Raw genomic sequence first — 26,908 nt, 5'->3', positions numbered from 1 at the left:
TCCTAGGAATGATATGTGACTAGCCAGGGCCGATGAGATCGTTCTGAGAATTTAGATGAGAGAAGTCGGTCCTTTACACTGTGGAGATACGTGGTGTGCAGAGAGAATAAAGCTGACAAACCAAAAGAAAGCTGAGAGAGAAAGAGATACAGTGAGAGACAGAACTCTATCCGGGAGAGAGAGAGAAGGCCCGGCCTCCACCGCCCAGCCACAGACATCTCTGCTCTTTTCCACTTCCGGTTGTTCAGTTCCTTGGATTTTTTTGAGCCAATCAATTTCCCTTTTTGCCCAAGCTGGTTTGAGCTAAGTGTCTATTGTTTGCAACTGGAGTGCTTTTAAAAGGGACCAGCCTTCACTTCTAATGCATTGTCTTTAGTTATGATGAATACTCGAAAGGCTGCCTCTTCACCAGGGTCAGGCTCCTTATCTCCTGGGACTTAAGCAGCCAGTGAAACTTACCAGATCTCCTGTACAAATAAGATCTCATCAAAATCAATATGCAAATCTGGCTGGTGCTGAGCCCCAAACCAAACCAATCTTGTGACATCGCACTTGGCAGAGTGCCCCCAGCCCTCAGAGAAGACTCCCGAGGGTCAAGACCTTGTTTGGCTTGCTCTTGTCATAGCCCTCCACATGTCCAAGCTCTGGACCTCTATCTCTCTCCGTTGAATAGAGGACGCTCAAGCTGCCAGTTCCCTGCTGCCACCAACTTCATGGCTCATGCTCTCATGAAGAAAAGCTCCTCTTAATCACTGCCAACTGGTTGTTGAGTCTGGGCTGAAGATTGCAGGAATCTTGCATTTTTTGTGTCGCTTCTGAGAAACTGCCATTTACACGGAGAAAGCTATCCTGGAAAATACCAGGCAACCACTTACCTTACCCAGCGGGCTCACTCTTACCCCTTCTCTCTACTCTTACCATGACATTGAAAAGACTCCAGAAAGGCGTCTCAACAATGACCTCTGGGGAGCCAGCTACGGTGTTTAGTAACACTGCCCATTTGGAAGTTTTCCTTATGGGTCATCCGTATCCTCATTTCTGCTCCTTATCTAAATTCTTTGGTTTAGTTTTACTTCTCTTGTTGCATTTTTTTTTTTCTGTTGAAATGGAGATGTCAGCTTGTTTCCCCCCGCCATTCATTCATTCATTCATTCATCCAGCCCTTATTACGTGGCTGTCACCCTGGACCCTGCCGTATGTGAAGTATTTTTTTCCCCTGGGAATTCAAGAAAAGAAAGGCAGCACTCAAAACCCAGATCTCTTGGGTGCTCTATAAATAAAACCCAAGCTTCATTTTTTCTTCCCTTCCTGCTTCTCTTCCAAGCTTTGCTTCTCTTGGCAGGTCACACGAGCCAGGGTGCTTTGGTGGCTACTGAAAAAAAAAATAAAGAGAGAGAGAGGGAGAGACAGAAAGAAGAAGTCACTGTGTAACTGTGCTGGGACCTTCAGAAATTCTAATGATGAAAGACAGCATGCGGGCCCTCACTTCCCCTTTCTGCACGGCGCAGGCCTGGGTGCCCGCCACCAGACGGGAGCAGTCCTCCCTGGGGAGCCCGAAGCAAACATGGATCAAGAAGCCGTGGGCAACATCGTCCTGCTGGCCATCGTCACCCTCATCAGCGTGGTCCAGAACGGTAAGGGGAGGTCCTCACTCAGAAGGGGGGCCAAGGGCAGATTTTGTTTGCCTGTTGCTGTAAAGTCAGGCTCACACAGGTCTCTGTGTCTGTGTGCACTTTGGCCCACTTTTGCCTTATTCGTTATTTGTTTCTTGTTCTTTGAATGTATCGGTGTGTGCCTGCCTTTGGGGTTTTCCTTCTGCTGGTATTCCTTTCACTTTCATGGTGGTAACTAACCGTGTTTGCAGAACCAGGTCAGCAACCTAGAGGTTTTCTCCAAACCCTGATTGAAGTGTCTTGTGAGCAGCATTTTAACCATTAATTACAGTGACTGGAGACAGGGCAGGAGGCAAGAAGCCTAGACGGGGAAAGTAAAGTACATCTTTACTCAGACACTGGGCTTTGGTAAGTGGAGCTGGGCTGACTTCAATGCAGCTGGGATTATCTGTCACCTGTAGGCTTAAAAAGAGAAGAAATGTGAATTTGGAAGGTGGGAGGGAGAAATCACCTTACCATTATTTTATCTATGAGTTGCTCTTTCTTTTCCCCCTTGTAATACTTCCTTTTTTTTCTAACAATGTACCATTTTGAAGCATTTTTCCTATGCATGATATATTTACATAGAGAGAGGAAGCATTTTTCTTGTGTGGGGTTTGCGTTTCCATTAACCGTGCTGGCACTTGAAAAACCAAGTAAGGGACGCAGACCTGAAAAAGCCAAGACCGTGTAGAATTTTCTCTTCAGACTTCTGAGTTAAGACTGCCACAGACCGTTTTGAGAAGTATTGCCAGTGGCTTCATGTATTGTAGTTTATTAAGACAGAGGAAAAAAGAAGAGTGATTACTAAGGGCAGCTGCTGTAACCTAATGGTCACTACTGCATGTCCCCACACTGTCACACTTGGGAAACTTCAGTATTTAACCGATGTGGGATATCCTGTTATCTCCCCCAACCTTCTCCCAGCTTGAATGTGGACAAAGCCTTCGGTTTCGGCTTCTGAGCCCTAGAGGAAGGCTTCCCTGAGACCTCCCCACACCAGAGAGGCCCAACTTTGCATTCTCCCAGTAGGTTTCCTATATGGAATAACAGTTGGCCACTTTTTGACCCAAACATTTTCGTACTAAATCCACGCCATCAAGTTGCTCATGATGCTCATCAAGGAGCCAAGGGATTGTGTAGGTTGCCGTTCCTCAAGCCATTTCAGTTTCATGCAGCGACCATGAGTGCCCTTGGTCTTGCATATCAGTCAGGGATTCATTTATTCAACCTGCATACGCCTCGCAGGACCCACCGTGCCAGGCAGTGTCCTGGCTTTATGGGGACAGCACTGTTGCAGACCCGCCAGAAAGGGAAAAGATAGTGAGAACAGATGGCCAGCCATGGTCAACAGGAAGAATTCCAAGACCCTTCTGGTGTCTGTGGAGGCAGTTTTGCATGGGGCGGTGGGGGGGTGGGCAGTGATTTTTCAGCTCTGTGTAGGGTCTTCCCTCTGGCTCTTCCTCTGATAAGCATCATCTTTGCCAACAATGCCAGTGGACTGGGGACCACTGACCTTCCCACGGCCTGTGTGGATGGGACTAACCTAGCTGGAGAGTTGGCGCTCACCCTGAGCCGCTCCCTCTCAGTGCAGAGCTGACTTGGGGGAGGCTGCCGAGTGTCCTGTTGTGAGTACAGAGTCTCTTCATCTCCCTGGAGATGCAGAACCCACCCTTGGTCTGTGGAGTGGGTCTGGGGCTTTTTCCCATAGTGGCAGAACAAACCCTGATTGGACTTGAAGAGAGACAGTGAGTTCCTAATTGGTTTTGGCAGTGAGATTAAGTCTTCTTCCTTGGTACAGTACGGAAGGAGAGATTATGGTTGGCTGAATGTCTGAGTCTTAACAACCACAGTCTAAGGGCTTTGACTTTTGACAGGCCATTTCAGATAGATAGTGACAGAACACCAGTGGCCTCGCTAATAGAGGTCCACCAACTGAGGAGTGGGATGGAGTCTTCCTGATGGGGAGATACAAGTTTGGGTTTGAGTGGAGCTCCCATTGTTGGACTGGAGACTTTTTCAGGCTGAGCAGACCCTACATGGTAGTCACATCCTGTCCTCTGCCCTCCCCTACCCGCCCTGAGCCGCTAGGGCAACATGGCTCCAAGGGTGACTTTGTAGAGCTCAGGCACACCCTTGCTTGGGGAAGGGACAACCGGCTGCTCTTTTGAAGCCACAGAAGCAGCCTAGCCACCCTCCCCTCTGAGGCAGAGACCTCCGACTACCATGTGATGCTGAGACCACTGTGTGAGGTCTGCCTTTTATTTGTAACTGTAAAATGTGCCCATGTCGGGGAACAAGGAAAATTCCAATGACTTGGGAGAGAACATCTGTGCTTGCTTGCACCATGAGTTTTCAGGTAAACACAAAGGTTCAAGTGCATGCCCAGAGCCTCTCTTTGCAATTCTAATTAACTGCAATGTTGCAACCATAGGTCTTCCTTACAGAGTTCAGAAAATATGCAAAACTGTGCCTTTCTCCTCCTGCCCTGCAAAATGTCATTTTGAGCCCTTCCTGTTAGTTTTAAGGAATATTTACATGTTGTTGCCAGGTGCCATAAGCTTTGTCTTTGTCCCGAGATGATATCCATCATGTGTCCATGATGATATCCAAGGTCTGTGCTCTCTGTACCCTGTGTGAACCTCAGTTCCTGGGAAGAGGCCACACAGCCCACGCCTGGGGGAACTTCCTCCTCTGACTCTTAAACATTCTGTAGTTATCAAGATCTTTGAACCTGGGGTCCTCTTCCAGCTTGATCCAGCAAAACACAGATTTGGAAGCACAGAACGAGTTGAAAATACATCATTCCGAGAGCGCTGGGCCAGAACCACCAAAGCCTGGTTTCCCAGGGAGTAAAGATAGAGGCGTTTCCTATGAATAGCATCCAGAGAGCCTCCAGCTTCTTCTGCCAAGGTGCCAGCAGCGCTGACATGCAGCAAACCTGAAAAAACACAGTTTTGGGGAAAGTGATTTCCATAGGAAGCCAAGCTAATGAGATTGAGAGGAGAGGGTGAGCTGGGGGGAAGGGCACTGAGCCTGGTACATGGAAGTCTGAATGGCAATAGCAGAGAAAAGATGTCCTCCAGCAGGAGAGCTGTTCCCACAGCCCTTCTGGTTGTAGGGAAAGGTGGTGGGAATTGGCATCATCCTCTCTCCTTCACTCTCTTCTTACCGTGAAGCCAAGAAGTGGGGGAGACATGATGGCCCCACAGACACAAGGGTTTGTGAGAATAGTGATAAGGAAGGATATAGAGCTGGTACTGAGTGCCTACCTTCCCACACCATCCCTGGTACTCCTATCCCAACACCAAGACTCTTAACTAATCTCATGGGCACCATATTGGAAGACCTCACAACCCAACCTAGGGTTGAATGGGCTCTAGAAACAGGACTCATGAAGTGCCCCAAAGCGGAAATCTTATTTATGCCATTCTCAACAGCTCCTGCCTGAACTCTCCCATGCTAGAGAGCTCATGACCTACCTAGCTTGCTTTCTCCTCGTTGGGTGTCTTGAGGTATTATTGCCAACACAGAGCTTTGTGTTGGCAATAATGCCTCACTGAATCTTTGAAGCCCCTGGAATATACACTATTATTATTCCTGTTCTGCAGAGAAGCCATGTGGGGCTTGGAGAGGCTAGACCATTGGTTGAAAATCCTAGAGCCAGTAGTGGTGAGACTGGGATTCAAACCCTTTCCAAAAAGTAGATGCTTCTGCTGTGTATATTGCCTCAGATACATTTATTCAAATGCACACCCTTCAAGAAGTCCTACTGCCCTATAACTTCCATCCACTGGTCCTGTTTCTCTTCTCTGGAAAAGCTTGGTCTATGCTTGCTGCCTCTAGATTACGGAGTCAGCTATACCATCCTGCTTTCAGGGTACCACTTCTCAGCTGACTTGTTTTCCGGGGTCCTTTGTTGTTGGGTTGCCCCCTCCCTCCCATCTTGCCCCGTGCTCTCTAAGATGCAGATGATGGATGCTTGATGTCCAGGGAAACATTTCCTGGGATCCAGACAGCAATTCTGTGAAAATAATCATTGGCGTGTTATACCTTGAACACTTGTATCTGTCTGCTGGTGCCTATTAACTTTGTGCTTCGCTGAATTCTCCAGATCTTCTTATGCGATCCTGAGAAAGTTCGTTGGCTTCTCTGGCTCTCAGTTTCCTCAACAGAGATGTGGAGCTATGATAACTTCCATATGTGCTGGTCCGAGGCACTGCGTAGAACACCCGAGCCAGCAGGGGCCCAGTGTGTGTGGTAGGTGCTCAGGGATGGCCTGCAGCCTTTTCTCTCTGTGTCTCTGGTTCTCTCTCTCTCTCTGGTTTGGCCTACCGCCCACAGCTGGCCAAGATAAGTGTGCTCATGGTCTCTGCACGAGAGGTTTCTGTGACACTGTGGAGGATAATGTGGCGGATGGGGGCTGTGAGTGGGCGGTGAGGAGTAGGCAAAGGAAGCCAAATGCTTTTAAGTTTAGCTAAGCAGGAGGAGAGGTGCAGCCTAGTGGAATGGGGCAGGCTGGCTTTAGCTTCATTTCATGGGTGGGAAAGATCAGAGTCTGTTTCCAGGGTCAAGAGACGGAGGAAGAAAGAGAGGGAAGGTTCAGGAAATGGGGAGAACACGGATGAAACAGGGCCGAAGGGGTGGCAGGAATGGGCTCAAGGTCACAGGTAGAGGGCAAGCCCTGGCAAAGAGGAAGGGGTTGGTTCCTCTGAGTGAGGGGAGAAAGAAGAAAGGCAGATGCTCAGTACAGCCACGTGGTATGGCTGGTGGCAGAAATGACCTCTGACTTTCTTAATATCTCTGTCATGTTCAGAGGCAATGGCCGTCCCACTGGGTTCTGGAAAGGCAATGGTAAGAATTTTCTACTGCGTTCTGTGGTCCAAAGAGACATTCAGAACAGACAGATGTGTACTTTCACCCCTTGTGGCTGATGGAAACCCCGTGGTGAGCTTCAGTGTGACAGTAATGGGGAAAACACCACCCCCAGAGGCTCCCCCAGCCCCCGGACTTGAATCCCCAGCTGCACTGCTCCCCAGTGGAGTGACTCCGAGAGAGCTATCAGCCCTCCCGGAGTCACTGTGTCCTTGTCTATAAGGTGGGGACAGCACTGCCTACTTTGCAGCTGTGGTCGCAATGCCTAGTGAGGGAGCAGAGGTCAGGCATCTGCTGGAGAGTTGGCCGCTGTACCCTTCAGACCAGTGGCCCTGTAGCTCTGTTCCAGACAGGCATGTTGCTAGGGTGGGGCTGTACTTTTGCCCCAAAGAAAACCAGGGTAAGCTTTTATTCATAGACACACTTGATAAGGCATCCGTTTGACATCTCTTTGAGGAAACTGATAGGAAGCTGATGAAAAGGAATCCTGTAAGATCCCTGATATTCTCAAAATTGGAGTAAAGGAATATCACAGGGCAGGGGGGAGGGGAGGAGATAGAGACCTTCATTCCCACCCCTCCCCCACCCCAGTCTATAGACAAACCCTTGAGATTCTGGCCCCTCGGCACCCCTCACATCCCATGGCCATCCTAGTCAGCTCCCTCCTATTTTCCTTCTGTCATAGACCCTGACCTGGCAAAAGACAGAAGGCTCTCTGCTTAACACCATTCCTCAGCTTACACCTGCCAGAAACCCCCTGTTGCTCGTGAGATGGGAATAAGTTCTAATTTTCTTAACATGGCTCTCATCAAGGTCATAGTCACACTGCTAAATCTGGAAGGCACTTCTCAAAGATCCTCTTCTTCGGGGCTGGGCTCACTGCTTCCTCACTCCATCTACCATGGAAGCACGTCACAGGGCTCCTTACCCCCTCTGCCTGCTTTTCTGTCCACGGCTTGGCACACTGTGCAATTTTAACACAAGTGTTTTGTTCACTGTCTTATGGTCTGTCTCCTCTCCCACCCTTGCTGGAACATAAGCTCCTCAGGCTAAGGTTCTTGGTGCATTTTGTTTCTCTGATGTAAGCTAAGGGTCTGGCACATGGCAAGTAACAAAGAAAAATGTCTTTGAAAGAACAATTCACCATCTACTTCTTTGGCCTCATTTGTAATTCTGCCAGTTTCCACTCCCTGCTGTCGATTTCCCCCATTGTAAGCCAGACAGCAAACTTAAGACAGTTCTTGCCTCTGTGCCTTTGCACATTCCATCGCACTCGAGTGGGGTGATCTTCTCCATTGCTTCCTCCATCTCATTGGCTAATTCCTACTTGTTTGCAGATCTTACCCTAGAGGTCACCTGTAGGGATTCCTCTGTGAACCCAACACTGAATTAAGTTGCTTCTTGGACCCTTGATGGCTTCATGTTCTCAGTCAGTTCTGTCTTCACGTGAATCACTAGAGTACAATTTCTGCTCTGTGTGTTTATTTCCTTCAACTGAAAGATCCTTGAAAGTGGGGGGCTGTGTCTTGGAGGGCTTCGCCATCACCAAATGCAGTAATTTGTAGAGATAGCTGCAGAATGAATTTTTGGTAAGTGACATTTGATGGAAGACGTTTAGGCGGTTTGGAGGGCACACAGAGGGAACATTAAATGTTCTGGTAAAATAATGGGACGCCAGGCTCATGAACGTGCCTGTTATAAACCAGATCCAAACTTTTCCCTCTGCCAGGGTTCTTTGCCCACAAGGTGGAGCATGAAAGCAAGACACACAATGGGCGGAGCTTCCAGAGGACGGGAACACTTGCCTTTGAGCGGGTCTACACTGCCAAGTGAGTCTAAACCCTGATACTGCAAACCAGCAGAGTGGGGCCCTAGGCATCGGGGGCTCCTTGCCAGAGTGAAGACCACTCTCGAGGCTACCTGAATGTCTGGGCCAACCTTCAGAGTGCCACGGGAGGCAGAGTCCCCGGGAAGGTTGAAGCTCAGCTGGGGGTGGGAGTGGGGATGGCTTTGTGGGACCCTCTGTCATCTTCATAAGTGCTAGTGTTTAAAGAAAGAATTGGGCGTACCAGGGGTGGGAGTGGGGAGTCGTGCAATCGCCACGGCTTCCCCTGGTTCCAGAAACCCTGAGCCAGTGTGGTCAGAGTGTTACCAGTTTCCGGGGGAATTAGTCCACAGGTACTACCATGAAAACCAACCATTACTCATTGGCTGGCTCTGCCTCTTGTGTCCCACTCAGTGGACATATGTGGAGGTGTGGCAGGACCTTTCATAAGGCCTGGTCTCCTTGAGCAACCAGAACAAGGACAGTGAGAAGGGGGGACCTGGGCAATTGGTTCCCCTTCCCCTTCTCATTCTTTACTTTTGAATAAAAAAGCTGCTTGAAGACACCTGAACGGCGCAGTGAAGGAGATGGGAATTATTTGGGATGCAAATCTGGATGGCTGTTATTCCAACGCTCATTTTTTCCTTTATGCAGAATGTATCTGAACAGCAGTTTCAGGCAGTGGCCTATCTGCCTCTCTGTGCCTGTGAAGAGGGGCTGGTCAGAGGGGAAGTCTTCAGCTCTGAGCTGGCTAAGGAGCTGGCCTTCCGTCGTAACTCAGAAGTGACTCTGAGGGCCCCCAGAGAGCTTTCCAGAAGGGCAGTTGTGGACACCTAAGGAAATCACCGCAGGCTGATGTCCAGGTCCCCTCACCCTGTCTGGGCCCTTCGTCTTTTGGGCTTGGGCCTTCAGGTTGCTCCTGAGTGTCCGCAGTCCCTCCAAGACCTCCCCCTCTCTTGGGCCCTCGCCACCTGCTGTCGTCTTCTGTCCTCAGACTAAGCAGTCCTTACCAGGGTCACTCCAGCAGTCAGATCTCGAGGAAATCTTTTGCTGAACTACCTCCAGGGATTTTTTTTTTTTTTTTTTTTTTAACATTTGAGCCTTCAGTGTATGAAGTTAGGTTTCCATTTTGCCAGCAACGAAGAAATGGAGCAGGCCAGGTGGTTCAGTGCCTGCCCTTTCCCCCAGGGGTGGGCTATCTCTGTGCTCAAATCAGTCCCCCGGGGCCAGCGCCCAGATTGCAGAAGTGCCCTTTGGTGGTGGCTGCCCTGCGTCATTTGGAAGGGTGGTTTGGAAGTTCTGCAATGGTGTGGGGTTCCTGACAGAAGAAGTGGCCAGAGGGGAGGGGTGGGGCATTTTTGCTGCCCAGGGGTCCCCATGGTGTGGATGCCGCAGCCCAGCTCCCCCGATCCATGCGTCTTTACCACTTCATCTCCACAACAGAGGAGTGAGTAGAATGAGGAGAAGAGGGAGCTGTGGAGAGGTAGGAGCTCAGGTGGAGAAAAAGAATTTTCTGTAAGATGAAGTTGGCCCAGACAGCGCTGTGGTTCTGTTACCAAGACCACTTCCTCCCCGACCCAGCTAGCAGCAAGTACTTGGTGTGCCTGTGGTGGTTATATAAGGGCAGAAAGACTGTGGATGCCCGCTACTTACTATGTGCCTGCAAAAGCCAGGGGCGCCTGGTCTGCTTGCACCTGCCAGGAAGCTACAGGCAAGGGGTTATGGGTTGGTACAGCAGAATTTCTTCTCCAGCAGTAGCTTGTCTAGAGACCTCCAAAAGCACCAAAGAGGGTGCGAGTTGAACCAGGGATTTGCATAAAGAAAAGAACATATACTTAATCCCACTATCTAAAAACTAAGAAATTAAGCTTTACTCAAGTTTAATACATAGTTTGAAAGTGGACTGTGTGTGTATTATACCTATCACAAGGTTGTGTGATCAAATCTTCTGGTTGATGGGGTGTGAGATCATAAATGTTTCCAGACCATGGCTATTGAGAAAAACTAGCATAACAGGATAAATGGTGCTGGTGGACTGAAAAGCCCGATGCTTTTCAGGCTAAAATATGACTGTTGATGGATACAGATGGTTCTGGATTTGGGGGGCAGTTGGTGAACAGACATTTTAGTGAGGTGTGGCCCATCAGCTCCAACTTGGCCTCGGTTAATGGCCTGTTCCATCACCCGTCACCCACCAGGGCAGAACTGAGTCAGGGTTTGAGAGACAAAAAGAATCTTAACCTTGACTCTCTGTTCAGGTGTATAAAACACAGTTCAAAGCTCTGTTCCCCGAGGAGGGAGCACAGCTAGAGCAAAGTTTGATTTCAGGAGGAAAAGCTCAGTTAACAGGTCCACGATTCTTCCCTACGAGGCCAGGCAAGCACAGGCTGTGGAGAGGAGAGGGTCTCTGGAGAAGTGTAATTTTCTGACATGTGTTCCGTAGATTACCAGTTCATGGGCTGGTATCACCTGTTACAGACAAAGAAAAAGTTCTGGACAGCAAGACTCGTGAGAACTTTTAATGTACTGAGGAACATTGCGATTCTTGTTTCTCTAAGAAAGGGAAGTCTTTTTTTTAAACTATAGATGCACACCCCATTTATTTATTTATTTATTTATTTATTTATTTATTTATTTGCAAAGCATTTTTTATCAAGGATTTAGTGTTTTACAAAATACATTTTCGGTAATGTCACCTTAATGTTCTTTCTCCTCTGCACCACTCAAAATCCCCCTCAGCCTCTCTTCTAAGTGGGGTGGGCTTGTAAATAATTTGAAGGTGGTAGACCTGCCTTGATTATATTAATGAGTAGTGATACAATTTACAATTATTAGTGATGTTTACTTAAGTTAATCCAAACTAACAAAACACTATGTAAGTATGTCAGTATCTGATTCCCAAAGGTAGAGAAAAATAAAAGGGAAAATAAGTGTCCTTTTCTCCATGAAAACAGTGATAGTGTAATGCATCAAATTGAACGCAGCACAGGGAATTGTTGACAAATCTGGCAAGCACCTCAGAATTAGACCTCAAGAAATGAGAGCCAAGATGGGTTTGTCATTTTTGTCTTGCAGAAAAAATGGCACAAAACTCTCTACAAAAGAAAATTTAGAATAATGATAATTTGTCAGCAGGAAAGACATTTCTACCAGGGACTGTAAGAAGGAAGACATTGGAGCAGTCAATAGCTACCAATTATTGGAAGCTCATTATGAGTCAGACACTGCTTCATCTCATTTTATTTTCACAAGCCAGGGCGGTAATTGCTAATATCTCCCCTCACCTCTCCTAGATGAGGAAAACCAAGGCTCAGTGAGGCTAGGAAACGCACCCACATTCAGTCAGTAGTTGATTAGACAGCGGACCGAGGTTTCATGACTTTAAAAACCATGTGAGCATCCACTAGGCTCCATCTCCAGGGACAGCCTCGTCACTGACCAAAGCTACTTGAATTCAGCCCAGCGGCAGCCCTCTGTCAGGGATGGGCACCTTGTGTGGAGTTGTGGGTGGAAGATGTGTCAGAGATCCTGGAGCAGATAAGGACTGGTTTGAGTCAGAGTGAAACGGGACTCTGGGTATATTCTGGAAATCCAAAGGAGGAACCCATTCTCTTAAAGTTGGGAGAGATTCATTTAACTCCAGACAGACCACTGTTGCTGGAGACCAAGGTGACTTGAGATAATAGGAAGAATGACTGAATGACTAAGTCAATGTCCCAATACTATACCATTCTAATGAGCAAATTCCCTAGATAATTAAGAATTTTTTTAATAAATTTTGTACCACCCAGATGAAACCAGTACTTAAAAACAAACAAAATAGAAGCATGAGAATGAGGAGGCAGGAGAGAGCTTGGTATTAATAAATTTTCAAAGGATGTGTTCCCTCTTTTTCTTGAACAGGGAAATGGATCACATTCGGAATTCCAAGGCTGTGGCTTTGTGCCTCTGATATGTAGTAATAGATACAATGCTTGTGCTCCATGCTGTATACGGGACCTGTTTATTCACTAAGTACTTCATCCCAAATAATAAATTTGTTCTGCCGCCTGAACTTCAGAGTTCCTACTGTGTCCACTAGACACAGTGAACCCCGGCACCTGGCAAGGCGAGCAGAGCTCTGCTCTCTCCCCTGTGCCTAGAGCCCAGGATAGGATGCACTGCTTTCTTACCTTTAATTTCATTGACTTCTCCACTAGAGGATCTTTTGATCATCAGAAGGACATAAAGACTCCTGTGTCCAGGGACACAGCCCATCCTCTCTGGGTTGTCTGCAGGGGATGGACCAAGGGCTGTTCATTCCAGAGTTCTTGTTGGTTAGTAGTGAGGCATGAGATGCTATCAAGCTGAACAAGAGTTCACAGCTGATTTAGGAGGAAAAGCATGAGAACGAGATCAAGGAGGATCCTGATGAAGGACTCTAAGGAAGGAATTCGGATAAAAGGCTGAATATATTTTGCAAATGGAATCTCTGCTTTTACCCATACGGTTTGAATTAAATTAGACCAGTGGTCTTCAAACTAGAGCATGCTTCAGAGTCTCCTGGAGGGCCTTGTTAAAACAGATTGCTGTCCCCACCACCCCCCTCCCTGGGAGGTTTTAATTCTGTGGGTCCAAGACGGACATTAACATTTGCATTTCTAGCAAGTTCCCAGGTGCTTCTGACACTGCTGAGCCCGGCACCACACCTTGGGCACCCCCCCATTAGAGCATCAACTCTTCAACTTTATGTGGATCTTAGAGCTACTATCAGTCTCTTAGTTTTTTCAGGTAAGGAAACAAAGTCCAAAGTAATTGCTTTGCAATTGACAAACAGCTAGTGGATGTCAGGGCAGGGACCGAATCCCAGTCATGTGCCCTTTCCACCCCATTGCTCTGCCCTCGCATCCTTTCATGCTTCCACGTCTTCGAAGGTTGTTTTTCCATGGATGTGTATATCGGTGATCCTGATCTAGACTAACAGACCCGGTTTTAGAGCTGGCCTGAGCAGGATGTGAATCTTGACTCTGCCACCCTGTTGGTCGGTGATGCTGAGCAGGTTACTCAGCTTCTCCAAATCTTGGTTTCTCATGTGAAAATGAGAGTCGCTGTGGTAGGCTGAATAAAAGGCCCCCCAAAACATTCACGTCCTGACCCCGGGAGCCCACGAATAGGTTCTGTCACATGGCAAGAAGGAATTAAGGTCACTAACCAGCTGACCTTGAAATCAAGAGAGTATTCTGGATGATCTGGGAAGACCCCAATGTAATACAAAGGTTCTTTTAAATATGAAAGAAGAAGGCAGAAAAGTTGGTGTCAGGAAGAGGCGAACGGCCATCACTGTCTTTGGGGTTAGCAGGGGGTCACAAGCCAAGCAATGCAGGTGATCTCTGGAAGCTGAGGAAGGCAAGGAAACAGATTCTTGGCTGGAGTCCCTGGCAGGATTGCCGCCGTGCAGATACACCTTGACTGCAGCCTGGTGAGACCCACTTTGGACTTCTGACCTCTTCACGATTTGAATTGTTTGAAGCCACTGAGCTGGTTCCAGCAGCCATAGAAAACGCCAGCAGTCACTCCTGTGCCCTCCAGGGACCGCAGTGAGTTTGTGGGAGATGGACCTGTAAGACAACAGCATGGTGGCTGGAGTGAGATGACAGCCCCTCCACAGGAGCCAGGATTGAGCCCCGCACGCTGCGATCGCACTGCCAGCCAGAGACCTTCCTGGGCACCAGCTTTTCTGAGTCGACCCTTGTTTCTCTAATGCTTGTAGCTTACCTCTTGTTTCCCCAGCCCAGCCTGTGGGTCTGCGCTGACTTGTGCGGCTGACAAAGGTTTCCTGAGTTGAAGTCCTCTCCCCTGCACCCTCCCCCTAATTCTGACAGCCGCCACAGCCCTGCTGTCTGTGCTGCTCACTTTTCAATTCCAAGAAGCACTTTGGCACAGCCCGGAGCAGGAGCCCTGCCAAAATGAATCCATCAAGAAACCAAGTCTCCCGTTGGCTTCGCGGAGAAAGGGAATGAACGGATTCCAAGCATGTGTTTGCGTCGTCCCACTGCCCATTTCTGATGAGGCAGCCGTGTCTTACTGGTAGATGTAAGTGCGGTTATGAATGGGGTTTGCGTCTCATATGTGACGGTGATTGTCAGTCTGGGGTTTCAGGTGATTTTCCGAGTATACTGCAGTAACATGTTTTCCTATTTTTCTCCTCCTTGTTTTTCTTTTTATTCTACAGCCAAAACTGCGTTGATGCGTACCCCACTTTCCTTGTTGTGCTCTGGAGTGCAGGGCTCCTGTGTAGCCAAGGTAACTGGGGCTTCTCTGTGGTGTTCCCTTTCTGAATCGTGCATCTTGAGGGGGTTTGAGTGCAGGCTTTTTGTTGAAAAGACTTTGCCTGACCTCCAGCTCTGCCTTGTGAAGACCAGTGAGGGGAGAACCCCCTGGGGGTGGTGCTTCTGGCACGCTGTGTGCCCAGCAGGAGTGGGTGCGATTATGCATGCATGGCTAATGCCTGCTCCCCGGTGGCTGGGTGAGAGCCGCTGTGCAGACAAGGGTGGTTTAAGGCTAAATGTGACTCAGAATCCTTAAGCAGCGTTCGCTCAGATACAAGGGCATTATAAATGAGAGCGCCTGAGGGATCTATCCTGAGACCGCTGTCGCTCGGCGTGTCTGCTAATAAGCTTCCAGCGTGGCGGTCCTCTGCTGGGCGTGTGTCTGCCGAGCTTCGGGCTGGATTCCAGGTCTGCAGCCTTCTCCCGGGTTATCAGCAGCCCACAGTCCCGACTCCAGCAGGCTGACTCCCGGAGCTGATTTAAAATGAAATGGAAACCAGAGTCCTGGGTTTGGGTTGTCTTTGGAGCTTGGCATCGCGCCTGGCAGAGGCTTGGTGTGACCCGGCCAGCTTCCACACCGTGGCCCCGCAGGGTGCGCACCTAAGAAAAGACCACTCGTGTCCTCCGAGGGGCTAGGGGATCCTTATCATCCTTGTCCACTTTATAGAGGAGGTGGAGGGGATATTATCTCCCTCTAGTGTCTGTGAGGACACTTTGGTTCGGGGAGATAAGGTAACTTGTTCAAGGTCACTCAGTGAGTGAACGTGGAGCCAGGATGAGAGCCCAGGTCTAACTCCTGGACTTCTCGTAAGTATCCTTCTGCATTATTCATGTATCTACTGCATATACATTGAACACCTTCTACATGGCAAACCTTGGGCTTGGACACACAGTGATAAATAAAGAGATGGCCGTGCAGCCCATGACACTTGGTGAGAGGAACCACAGGGAAGACCTGAATGGATAAATTATTGCCAAGAGTGAGAAGGGCCAAGAAGCAAAAGGATCAGGTACAGCGACAGGGAACGGAGGTGAGAGATGGCAGCAGAAACTCCTTCAGGGACACCATGTGGCCTCCTTCTGTGCTCCATAAGGCTGTCATTACTCACTATTTATTTACCACTATCTATCCTGAGTGAAAGAAGAAACACGTCTGGCGTAACTTGAAAAATCAAGTCAAACTATGCCTATACGAGGAGTTACGATCACTTTTATGTCTTCGATGACACTTGATAGAGATGAATCTCGAGATGTTCTAGCTCGATTAATACACAGGGGGTGGAAAGGCGTTTTGGAGCCCTGAAACCACGCATTTCAGCCAAAGCAAATATTGGCATTGCTAGGGGATGAAAGCGTCAGTAAACCCTTTTCAGTCATGGTCATTCCTTATGACTGTAGTAAATTCCTGAATTTTTTTAGTCAAAAGGAACCTCAGTGATCCTTCCAGCCCAGATCCTTCACTTTACAGAGCAGGAGCCCAAGCCCCAGAAGGCCAAGTTGCTTGCTCAAGCTCAGATTTTTCGAGTCCAGATTCGAACCCAACGTGCCTTCCTGCTGTTCCGCGCAGCCTGGGTCTGCAAGGCACACTATGTCCTCTGCAGGAAGGCAGTGAGCATAGCTGTTTTCCACCCCTGACTCCTGTCAGCCCTTGTTCGGTTCCGCGGCCCACTGAGAGAGAGACGGGCTAGTTAAGTTAGAGTGGAGCCTTCCAGATGGGCCAAACCAAGAAAGACTTCGTCCGGGGCAGCTTGTGAATTATGGCAGTTTTGTGACCTTCAGATAATAGCAGAACCTCATAAGTGGTTCCTTTTGTGCTTTACCTGGTACATGACACTGATATTTGGGGAGGCAAAGTGGAGTTGGGGCGAGAACACGGATCTGAGGAGGACAAATCAGAGATCGTTCTGAGGACACTTGTTGCTGGTGGTGTGACTCCTGGCTGTTACTCACCTTTCCTCGGCCTCAGTTTCCCCATTTGTAAAGCAGGAGTAATCGAGTTCCCCGGATGATTAAGTGAGACTGTGTGCATAAAGCCTCTGACAAGCTGCATGGCAGAGAGCAGACCGAACCATATACACCTACCAATGCCTGACTGTTTAGGATCCTCAAACATGACAATTTCCTACAGTCCGGCCTAATAGTAGGAGCCAGTAGATGTTACTATTGATGGTGCCATGCTGGTGGTGGTAATAGAGATTTGAAATCATACAAACATGGTTTAAAATCCCACCTTGTTAAAAAATAAAATTCAACCAAGTGAATTTTGAAGATCTAATTAGCTTTATCAAAGGACTCATGAATCTGGCAGTATCCCATCTAGCAAAGAGAGGGGAGCTCCCAGGGGTTGTGAAAACGGAAAGCTTTTGTAGGAAAGAGGGTGGGGCAAGAAAGTTGTTAGCAAAAAAAAAAAAAAAGGGGCTATTCCGGGAAGCTTTCTTTCCCTTTGAGGGAGGGAGGGAGGAGTGTGTTGGGGGTGGGGGGGGGCGCTTATCCTGTAGATTACCTCATCTTCCTTTGAAGGAAGGAGAGGGCCCACATGGCCGATTACTTCACTGGCTCGCATCAGAACATTCGTGACTACGTGTTAAGACTGCATTTCTCAGGGAAGTTGAAACGGCAGTTAGCTGAGGAATTAAGCCCTGCTCTGGGGACTTGGCTTAAGTGATGCCATTTGGGGCCTGTGGTTTTCTTTTTAACAAGCTTTTCCTCGGCTCACCTGACTTTTATGAGTTCATTTAACAGTTTTTGAAAGCCAGTATGTGCCAGGCACAGAGATGATGGTTAGCAAAAGGTGGCTGTCCTCTTTTGGTCTGGTAAGCGACTCTGGGCAAACTGACTTCCTTGGGCCTCAATTTCCTCATCTGCCCAATGGGGACAGTAATGCACTCTTTATCAGGCGGCTGAGAGGACTGGAAACCCAAGGACTCAAAGAGCCTGGAGCAATGCTTGGCATGTAGAAAGTGTTCTGTCAACACAATTTGGCCTTCGAAAAATGCGGGCAGGTCTCCAGAGGGCCCATCCCATGGGCCTATCTCACCCCCACAAGTTTTTCTGCTAGGTAGGAAAGCCGCAGTCAGCCCTTTGTTCAGATGTAGGATGAGTTAAGTGTTAGCTCCTGATCATAGTAGTTCTTGTAGGGTTGGAGTTTCTAACTCTCAGCTCCAAGGTTCAGGACTCCTGCTCCTCACAGTTGTTACAGCACTAGAAGGCAAAGGGAGTCTTCCTCCCTAGAGATCTTTTTCCTCCCCAAAGATTGATTTATTTATTTGAGAGAGAGAGAGAGAGAGAGTATTTGTGAGAGAGAGAGAGAGCAAGAGGGCACACAAGCGGGAGGAGGGGCAGAGGGAGAGAGAGAATCTCAAGCAAACTCCCGGATCCCGACACGGGGCTTGATCTCATAATCCTGAGATGGCAGGCTGAGCTGAAATCAAAAGTTGGATGCTCAACCGACTGTGTCCCCACAGCCTCTCCCATCCCCACCAGAGATCTTTTCTGAACTGGCTGCAGTTGTTTGGAAAAGGCTGAGCATTGCACTGCCTGGAGGCCCAAAGGGGAAGGGTATGCTGTTAAGAGAGCCAGCCTAGGCTGGGCTTAGGGTTCAGGTCTGGCTCTCCCAGGCCCTGCCCAGGACCACACAGACAGACAGACAGACACACACACACACACCCCTTGACGATCTTACACATGCTCCTTGACCACTGGAGCCCCAGGTGTCACCTCTGGAATAGAAAAGATGACACTGGTCACGTGGAAAGGATTCAAATGAGATGATGGGCAGGAAAACACTTTGTAAACTGTACCATGACGCCAATAGAAAGTAACAGTACTGTCACTTCTAGCCGTAGGCTTTTTGCTAAAGTCCCCATCAGCCCCAACTATCGGAACCCGAGGCTTCGGCTAGATTTTTCCACCAGTATTAGCTGTGTCATGACTGTGTTAATATTATGTAAATTTAGCATGTTCTGGCACCTGTGAAACTCACACTGGCGTCTCCCTTTCTCCGCTTAGTTCCCGCCGCCTTTGCTGGACTGATGTACCTGTTCGTGAGGCAAAAGTACTTCGTCGGCTACCTGGGGGAGAGAACTCAGAGGTAGGCCACCGGGACTGCTTCAGAATCAGGGTGTGAGTCATGCTTTTTGAGCAAGAAGAGCGACCACTCACAACCATATTCTACCTAAGATTTAAGGCTCAGGTGGGATCCCTTGGGGCCGGGGGGTGGGGGGGAAGGCTCAGTAGCATCCGTCATCCTTTGTCCCCTGAATTTGCGGGCTCTGCAAATGCAGCTGGGGGGCTGGGCTTGTGTCCCCATAGCCAACTCCTCCACATGGTCTTGGGCTCACAAAGGATGCTTTAATGCCACGCGCCGCACGCGCATTCTTGCAACCCCACACCCTCTATGCCCTCCCTTCAGGGTCTGGGCCTTGAATGACTTTCTGTGTCTGGCTTCCCAAGGCCTCTGGGGAGTGAAGCATTTTATTGTTTGCCTCAAGAAACGAGAGCTCAAGCTTGCACCTTGTGAGACGTTCTCTTGAGTAACAGATCTTCCAGGGACCAGCAGGAAGAACGTTGCAAAAATAGTCCGCGCTCACAGGCAAAGGATGGAGTCTGTGAATAGCGTCCCCGTTGCATTGCTTATAGACGCTGCCAGACGGAAGGCTCCGGAACAGCACTTACATACTTTGACGACACCCGCCTTGGGAAGTCGGGATTTTCATAAAATAAATGAGGATACTTACAGAAGAGATGTTCGAGTTCTAGTCTGCGATCAGTTCCTTAGAATTCCTAAGGTACCAGGAGGGCTCTGAGAGGCAGGCTGGTTCTTACCAGTTCCGGGAGGCTGCCGCCCCTATGGGTACTGCAGCCTTCCCCTCCATTTCTCTCCCTTGTCTGGTTTCACATCCCTCTCTGTCTCTCACAATAGCACCCTTCTTTCGTGGTTAATGGGCTCTCCGCTCAGATAGCATCCTTCAGCGGTGACAAAGGCTCTGACATCCCGCGAGGTCGGCAGGTGAAAGCACTGTCATCTGGGGACCTTGGGAGCCGGTGAAGTTAAATGGCTGGGGTGGGGGGTGGGGACAGGGAGGGAGGGTGGGTTTGATGGTGAGCTGCCGCCCGGAGGATGGCTCTCCTTCCAGCAATTCTTTCCAGTGCTCATGTCTTCTTCATGCCTCTCTGGTGGCGTTCGAATATATCCTCGAAAACCGCAATTCCATTATGTCTCTTATCCTTATCAACACTGTCATAAATGATGTTCTTTATCCTCTTCCACCCTGGAAAACCTCTATTCTGCCTTTGCCGGGGTGATCACCTGTTGTCAGGAGGTGGAGTGTCCATCAGTGAAATCAGCGGGGTGTGGGGGGGTTCTGCTCTCTTGGGCTGCCTCCCTGGGCCTCCCTGTCTTCCTCCCCAAAATCTCAGGGGTCTGGCCCAGGCCCTGTTCTCTTTCTCTGTCATCACTTGCCTGAGATCTTAAAGTTGCTTTAATTCTAAGACAGTCTGTGGAGCATGACAGAATGTGTTCATTTACCCACGGGCTCTTTTCATTTTCAAGGTAATCACTGCTAGGGAACGAACCGAGGTGGCTAAAATAATAAGATAGAGACTTAAAATCTTAGAACGATTCGATTTCCCCGGACCTCATAGAAACGTGAGTGGCCTAACCTCTAAAATGCTGGCCCGGTGTCCCCCGGGAGAGATAGGTGTGATGCCACCAGCCCCTGTACCCTGGTCTGTGTTTATTAGAGCCTTCTCACCTCTCCTGCATGCGTAGCCTTTGTTAGTCATCCATCATGGCGCCCTTTCCTGCGGAGAACAAACATGGCTTCACACTACTTCCGAATACAGGGGCCTGAGCTATTGTCATCAATAGAAATGATAGGTACTAGATGAAATGTCTAATGCTAATCTAGACCAAAATATTGCTTGAGGTGGATGTCAGGCTGAGAGCCTCAGTCGCTAGGTCCAAGAGGATTTTTCAATTCTGCCTTCTGGAAACTATGAATTAATACCCTTCCTCTGTGGATTCCACTGTGGATGTCTACCTCTGTCCTTGGGCTGTGTCATACTTGGACTTTGCAGAGGCTTTCACCACCTAATGTCTTCAGGATCTGCTTATTTCTTAGGCTCACCAACAGAGGAAGGTACTGCTCAGCGGGACCCTGGACCCTTCCAGGAATTTCTCCCTTGGGCTCACAATCATCTTTCGCTCCTCTGTAGAAGTTGCTTTGGCCCCAACCGCATCAGAAGTTCTAGTGTCCTTTTTGGTCCATTGGGTAGGCATGACATTCCTTGATATACCTCCCTCAACAAAGCTTCTTCCTTTTGGGATTTTGTAGTCCCCTCCTTTGACCCTCCCCACCCTCCCCAGAAGTTTATGGCTCCTCGTCTCCGTCCTACATCCTACTCCCCGACCCTTTCTCCCTGTCTTGATCAGGTAGTTTGTAGCATCTCTAGATGCAGTTAAGGATGAATTTTAGTTTCTTCCTCTTTCATTCTAAGCTACCATCTGGCCTAAGTTCAGTGGCCGTTTGGCATTAAAGACTACTTGCCCTTTATTATCTACCTTTCCTGGCTGGCACTAGGCTGCCCTCTCTTCCTGTCCCTCAGAGGGTAAAGATTGGCAACACTTGAGACCAATGAACTCAGCTTAACCAACTCCACCTTCCCTGATTGCTTACTCGGTCCTCATTCACTCCCCATCCGTGTACTAAGTACTGACCACCTGCCCGCAGCGAGGTACTAAGTCATTTTGTTGAGATGATAATGAACATGACAGAGGCCCAGGGGCTGCTGGAGTCAGGGGCAGTACCCAAAAGACTAAACCTATAGAAATAATTAGGGGCACAGTTTTCAAAAGTGCTGCTCTATCGAAATCATTTTCCCCCTTGGTGTCAACATTTTAGAATCCCTGCCCCCCCTTCCTCAAATATGGACCATGGGGTTACTTCACCAGAGCTAGACTCCTGGGGTGAGTCTAGGGATATCAAGGCTGGTGTTTCTAAAGTGAAACCCACCAACCAATGACACCAGAATTGCCTGGGATGTTTGTTAAAAGCACAGATTCCTAGGCCTCACTCTGAACTTATGGAATCAGAATCTCTGGGGTGGGAGCCCAGGGAATATGCATTTTTAACAACTTCTACACACAATTTGGTAAACACTGAAGGCTGTTCATGCCTCTTTTCTAAGAGTGATTCATTTGACAAAAATGTATGGAGGGCCTGATTTATTGGAGGTATGTGGGTGAACAAAACTGTCAAACGGTAAAACTGTGGGTGAACAAAAAAAACTGTAAGGCCCGTGAGAGAAAGATACTGAGGCAGTATCTTTCTCTCACGGGCCTTACAGTTTTTATTCACTTTAGAAGTTATCAGGTTTAAAGTGGCATTTCTTTATTGAAAAGAACCTAACTGTAAAGTCAGAAGGGACAATAGAGTTTTCTTCTCCTACCCACATCACGTATATATTTTTGTGTGTGAGGCAGGAAAGGTCAGCAACTTGCCCACAGCAGAGAGCTGGGGCTGGAGCTCAGGTGCCTTGAGTTTGGGCTCACCTGTCTCATACCACAGCTCCTTTTCCTCCAAGCTTTAGGTACCTTTGAGAGGGAACTGTTTGTCATAAGACCTCTTTTATGTTTTCATGTAGGTTTTGTGTGTGTGTGTGATGTGTGAGTGTGTGTTGGAAGGGGGGATATGTTTGCTTCAAAACTGACCACAAAATCCTAGTCTCCAAAAGCTGAAGGAGCCCTCAGGAAAGCAGAAGGAGCAGGGCTGTAGCCTCACACAGACAAGTGTGAATTCCCACTCTGCCTCTTCTTGGCTGTGTGACCTTTAGGCACATTGTTCAACCCATCTGCTCTGTTTTCCCACCTGGAAAATAGGTTAACCACATGCCATGGAGTAGGTCCGAGGGTTCAGTGAAGTCACAGATGGGAATGGCCTGGTCCCTCAGATGCTTAACTTCATGCTGACCTTCCCCACCCCATTTAGGGGGAACTATGTATCACCTTTTACAAACAATAAAAGAGATGCCTTAAGTTTCAAAGTCTGATTAGGCAGCAGGTGGCCAGCTCTTCCTTCTGCACTCTCCTGAGCTTCGAGCTTCGCCAGAGCCTGGGGCAGGTCCTTCCATGCACACCTCCCAGGGTCACAGCCCGTCTCCAAGTCTGACAGACTGAAAAAGGAAGTCCATGAAGTGCCAGAGCTGGGGACCTCTGTTTACCCTTCCTAGCCCGGCAGGTGACGCGCATGCGCAGAGCTCCTGCCTCCCGCCCCCTTCCCATGGTCTGGGGATCGCTAAGGTACCACGCAGCGGTCTCTTTGGGGGCGATCTGCCCCGAGACCTTTGAAAAATGCTGCCCAAAGTCAGGAACACCACAATTTCAGCAGCAGGCACTGCCATTTCATCCTTCACCACAGATTTATCTCGAGCACGTTCCGAAACAGCTTTGCAAATCACTTTCTCTTGTTTCTGTAATGAGCATATGGTGGCCTCATTCATGTGAGAAATCTGAGCCACCACAATATTTGACTTTTCACAATTTAATTTCTCTGAACCCTCTGTTCTCTGGCTAGAACATATCCCTTACTTAGACTCTGTGACTTCCTTATCAGCATTAGCAGGTAGCTGTCTGTATTTGTCTGCCGGGAACACTATGATGGAGTATCACAGACGGGGGGCTTCAGAAAACAGAAACGGATTGTTTCACTGTTCCGGAGGTTTGAAATCTGAGATCAGGGTGTTGGCTGCCTCGTTTTCTCCCGAGGCCTCCCTTCTCAGCTCACAGACGGCCATCTTTGCCCCATGTCCCTACATGGTCTTCCGTCTGTGTGTCTGTGTCCAAACCTACTCTTCCTAAAAGGACACCAATCCTTTTGAGTCAGGGTCCCCCTTGGTGATCCCATTTTACCTTAATTACCTCTTTAAAGACGCTGTCTCTAAATACAATCATGTCCTGAGGTATTGGGTTAGGACTTCAACATATGAATCGGTGGGGGGGCAAAATTCAGCCCATAACACTCTCTTGAGGAGTCAAATATTCTTCCCAAATAAAGAGACAGAATGTCTCACTTCATAAGCATGGCTGTAAACAGGAAACCAAGGAAAGAAGAACACAGCTGGCCAAGGAGCAGCGGTAGGGGCAGCAAGCCATGCCGCTCAAGCTTTAATGGCCTGAGAGTCAAGGAGGGACTTGTCCAAATGACGATTCTGGTTCAGTGACTCTAGGGAGGGACATGAGATTCTGCATGTCCAAGAAGCTCCCAGTGGATGCTGCTGGTCTGTTGACCACACTTGGAGTAGCAAGGAAATTAGACAGTCAACTGCGGAATGGTTTTCACACTCCTGGCCCAGGAAAGAGATGAGTTACAGCATGAACCTCTGGGGTCCAATTCCAAAAGATACAATTTCTCACATTGAACCTGCCGAACTGTGCTCTCTCTTGATTATGTCAAAAACCAGGCTCAGCAGCCCCGACTCACCTGTTTAGCTGAGCTGGCTGTTCTTGTTGAGCGGTCTTGATTACCAAAGGGTCCCCTCGCCGGGGTCGTTACTAACAGCCTTAACGAGCCATTTGGCTGGACTTCCCGAACATGCGAGTGCTGGCACAGATGGAACCAGCCCCAGCGGTCACAGAGGATGGAGCAGAGGGAGGCCTGGGCAGCCGCTATGTACAATTAAGCGGTCACATATCACTGGGGAAATGCCTCCTGACCCCAGCTGCTGATTTGCCTAAGCAGTTTAGGATTTAGAGCCTTCAAGAGAAGAATATGAATGCACTAAAACAGCTCTTTCCCCTCCATTCACTTACAATGTAAGAGCCCGTCTTCCATGGTGAAGGGCCCCACTCTCCTTAGCGGGAACATAATGGTACTCCCAAGCAGCCTCAGGAGCCGAGCCTGACCTCTCAGACACCCAAGCACCTTTTAGAAACCTCCAGCCTTATTGGCTCACTGAAACCAGTACCCCTCCCATAGAGGTACTTAGGTCCCTCGTTAGAGCCCACTGCCAGCACGGCTTCCCTGGTACTTCCTGGAACGGAAAAGCCGCAAGTCAATGGGGTTCCAAATCCTTGGTCAGCATGCCTGATGACCAGCTGACAGAACGCTCCGCCTTCACACTGCGGGGAACTCGGGAGAGCACCGAGAAGCTGCCCAGCAGAGCTCTAACTGTGATGGGGTTTGGGGTCTAGTCTTTTTAGCTTGGTTTTGAAATATATTCAGTGACGAATAATAGCGGAGAACTCCCATTTTTCCTACGAAGCATATAGAGTAAAAGGAATTCTAATTTAAACCCCATGTATCTCAAAGACGATAACTTTTTTTTTTTTTTTTTTTTTTTTTTGTGAAATTGGTGTCATTTTGCTGCTTCTACAGTTTTCTTTCTCTTCTAGCACGCCAGGCTACATATTTGGGAAACGAATCATACTGTTCCTGTTCCTCATGTCCGTTGCTGGTGTATTCAACTATTACCTCATCCTCTTTTTCGGAAGTGACTTCGAGAACTACATAAAGGCAGTAAGCACCACCATCTCCCCCCTGCTTCTCATACCCTGACTCTCCTCCGAAGGCAGGGTCGGCGCTCTCATCGGATCAATACCGAAAGTTGTCATAACTCAGCCCTTGCAAAGCTGTAGCTCCTCTTCAGACAGCTGTAAATCTAATGGCCATCTGGACTCCGCAGCTTGAGTTAACCGTGTTTTCCCTGGAAGAAAATACCTTTGTGTCCGCCCTGCCCCTTGAGAATGGCAGTGGCCCCATTATTTCTTATTCTGACCAGTTACTGTATGTTTCTTGACTTAGCCGGCTTTCTGAAGATGTTTTGTGGCTGCACTTATGTGTTCCTAAAATAAAATGCAGAGGCATGTTTTAGGCTGCTGGGTGAGTCTTTTGTGGGTTTGTTGCTACATGTGAACAATTGATCTGCTTTCCTCACCCTCCATATAATAATAGGAAGGACACTGTTTTTACCCACACATGGGGCTAGAAAGGCAGTCGTCAAAATGTCAACTCTGATTATCTTGAGGAGAAGGGATTTGGGGTCAGTTTTACTCTGTGGTTTATACTTTCATGTATTATTTGAAGTTTCTTAATGAGCAACTAAATAGCACTCAAAAAAGAACTGGGAGAGATGGGGTACTTGGGTGGCTCAGTGGGTTAAGCCTCTGCCTTTGGCTCAGGTCATGACCTCAGGGTCCTCAGATCGAGCCCCACATTAGGCTTTCTGCTCAGCAGGGAGTCTGCTTTCCCCTCTTTCTGCCTGCCTCTCTGCCTACCTGTGATCTTTCTGTCAAATAAATAAATAAAAATCTTATACAATTTTTTAAAAAAGATTTTTAAATTTTTATTTATTTGACAGAGAGAGAGTGAGGTCACAAGTAGGCAGAGAGACAGGCAGCGAGAGAGCCCAATGCGGGGCTTGATCCCAGGACCCTGAGATCATGACCTGAGCCGAAGGCAGAGGCTTAACCCACTGAGTCACCCAGATACCCCAATAAATAAAAATCTTAAAAAAAAATAAAATAACAGGAGAGACACGGCTGAAGCCTGGCCTTTTCCAGAAGCCTTTCCTATCTCCAGGTTGGCCTAGTGTTGCGCTCTTGAACTTACAGCACCCTCTGAACATCTCAACCGCAACAAAGCCATATTACAATATAAAGAAGTTTATTAGCGTCTGTCACCCTTCCCCACTAAATCATTTGTTCTTGAATATCTCTGATGTCCTATTTATTTTGCCTTTCCTGTGCCAAGCTTGGAGACTGTCACATAGCAGGCATCCTGTCTCAAGCTATTTTAGAACTCAAACAGACGTCCTGTAAAGTGCTATATTGTAGAGGACAGTGGGGATGAGTTTTATGGGATTAAGATGTGTTTTCTTTCAATGCTTTAATAGGATAAATTGTGGATAAATGCAAAAAAAAAAAAAAAAAAAAAGAAAAGAAATGAAAAAGAAAGAAAGAAAAAGAAAAACAACCCAAAACCAAAACAACAACAACAAAAAAACACCCATGCTTTCCTTCCTATAGGAAGGAAACAGACATCTTAAGAATCTTTTGTCAACTTCCTTAAGAATCCTCCATGTGCCGCATGAGGATTAGGTTGGTGTCTCTACATGCTAGAGTCGTGCCTAGCACCCCTCATATCAATTCGGTTTAAAATGTGCCGGAACTCAGTGCCAGAGGCTAGGATAATGTCAGGCCCGTGGTGGGGGGCCCCAGTTACCAAAAAAATGAATAAATGAATGAATGAGTT

General features: G+C 48.3%; 1 protein-coding gene across 2 annotated transcripts; it reads left to right on the top strand.

Annotated features, from left to right (window-relative positions):
- Positions 1 to 1,454: 1,454 nt before the first annotated feature.
- Positions 1,455 to 25,534, top strand: ALOX5AP (arachidonate 5-lipoxygenase activating protein). 2 transcript variants are annotated; one of them, XM_032314973.1, is made up of 5 exons: positions 1,455 to 1,634; positions 8,257 to 8,356; positions 14,564 to 14,634; positions 18,669 to 18,750; positions 25,051 to 25,534. In XM_032314973.1, exons 1-5 carry the CDS (start codon positions 1,565 to 1,567, stop codon positions 25,211 to 25,213), a joined length of 486 nt encoding a protein of 161 aa, XP_032170864.1. In that variant the 5' UTR covers positions 1,455 to 1,564; the 3' UTR covers positions 25,214 to 25,534. The 2 variants fall into 2 exon arrangements, with proteins under 2 accessions (XP_032170864.1, XP_032170863.1); XM_032314972.1 differs by lacking the exon at positions 25,051 to 25,534 and adding an exon at positions 19,072 to 19,705 and having other exon boundaries at positions 1,470 to 1,634.
- The last annotated feature ends 1,374 nt before the right edge of the window (positions 25,535 to 26,908 follow it).

The sequence above is a fragment of the Mustela erminea genome, chromosome 15 (genome assembly GCF_009829155.1).
Source record: "Mustela erminea isolate mMusErm1 chromosome 15, mMusErm1.Pri, whole genome shotgun sequence".
Classification (NCBI taxonomy): Eukaryota; Metazoa; Chordata; class Mammalia; order Carnivora; family Mustelidae; genus Mustela; species Mustela erminea.
This window is presented reverse-complemented; position numbering and strand designations above follow the sequence as displayed.

Coding starts and splice junctions, on each gene's coding strand:
- ALOX5AP (XM_032314973.1), top strand. CDS start 1,565: ATGGATCAAGAAGCCGTGGGCAACATCGTCCTGCTGGCCATCGTCACC. Junction 1,635..8,256: donor CATCAGCGTGGTCCAGAACG/GTAAGGGGAGGT, acceptor TCCCTCTGCCAG/GGTTCTTTGCCCACAAGGTG. Junction 8,357..14,563: donor GAGCGGGTCTACACTGCCAA/GTGAGTCTAAAC, acceptor TTTATTCTACAG/CCAAAACTGCGTTGATGCGT.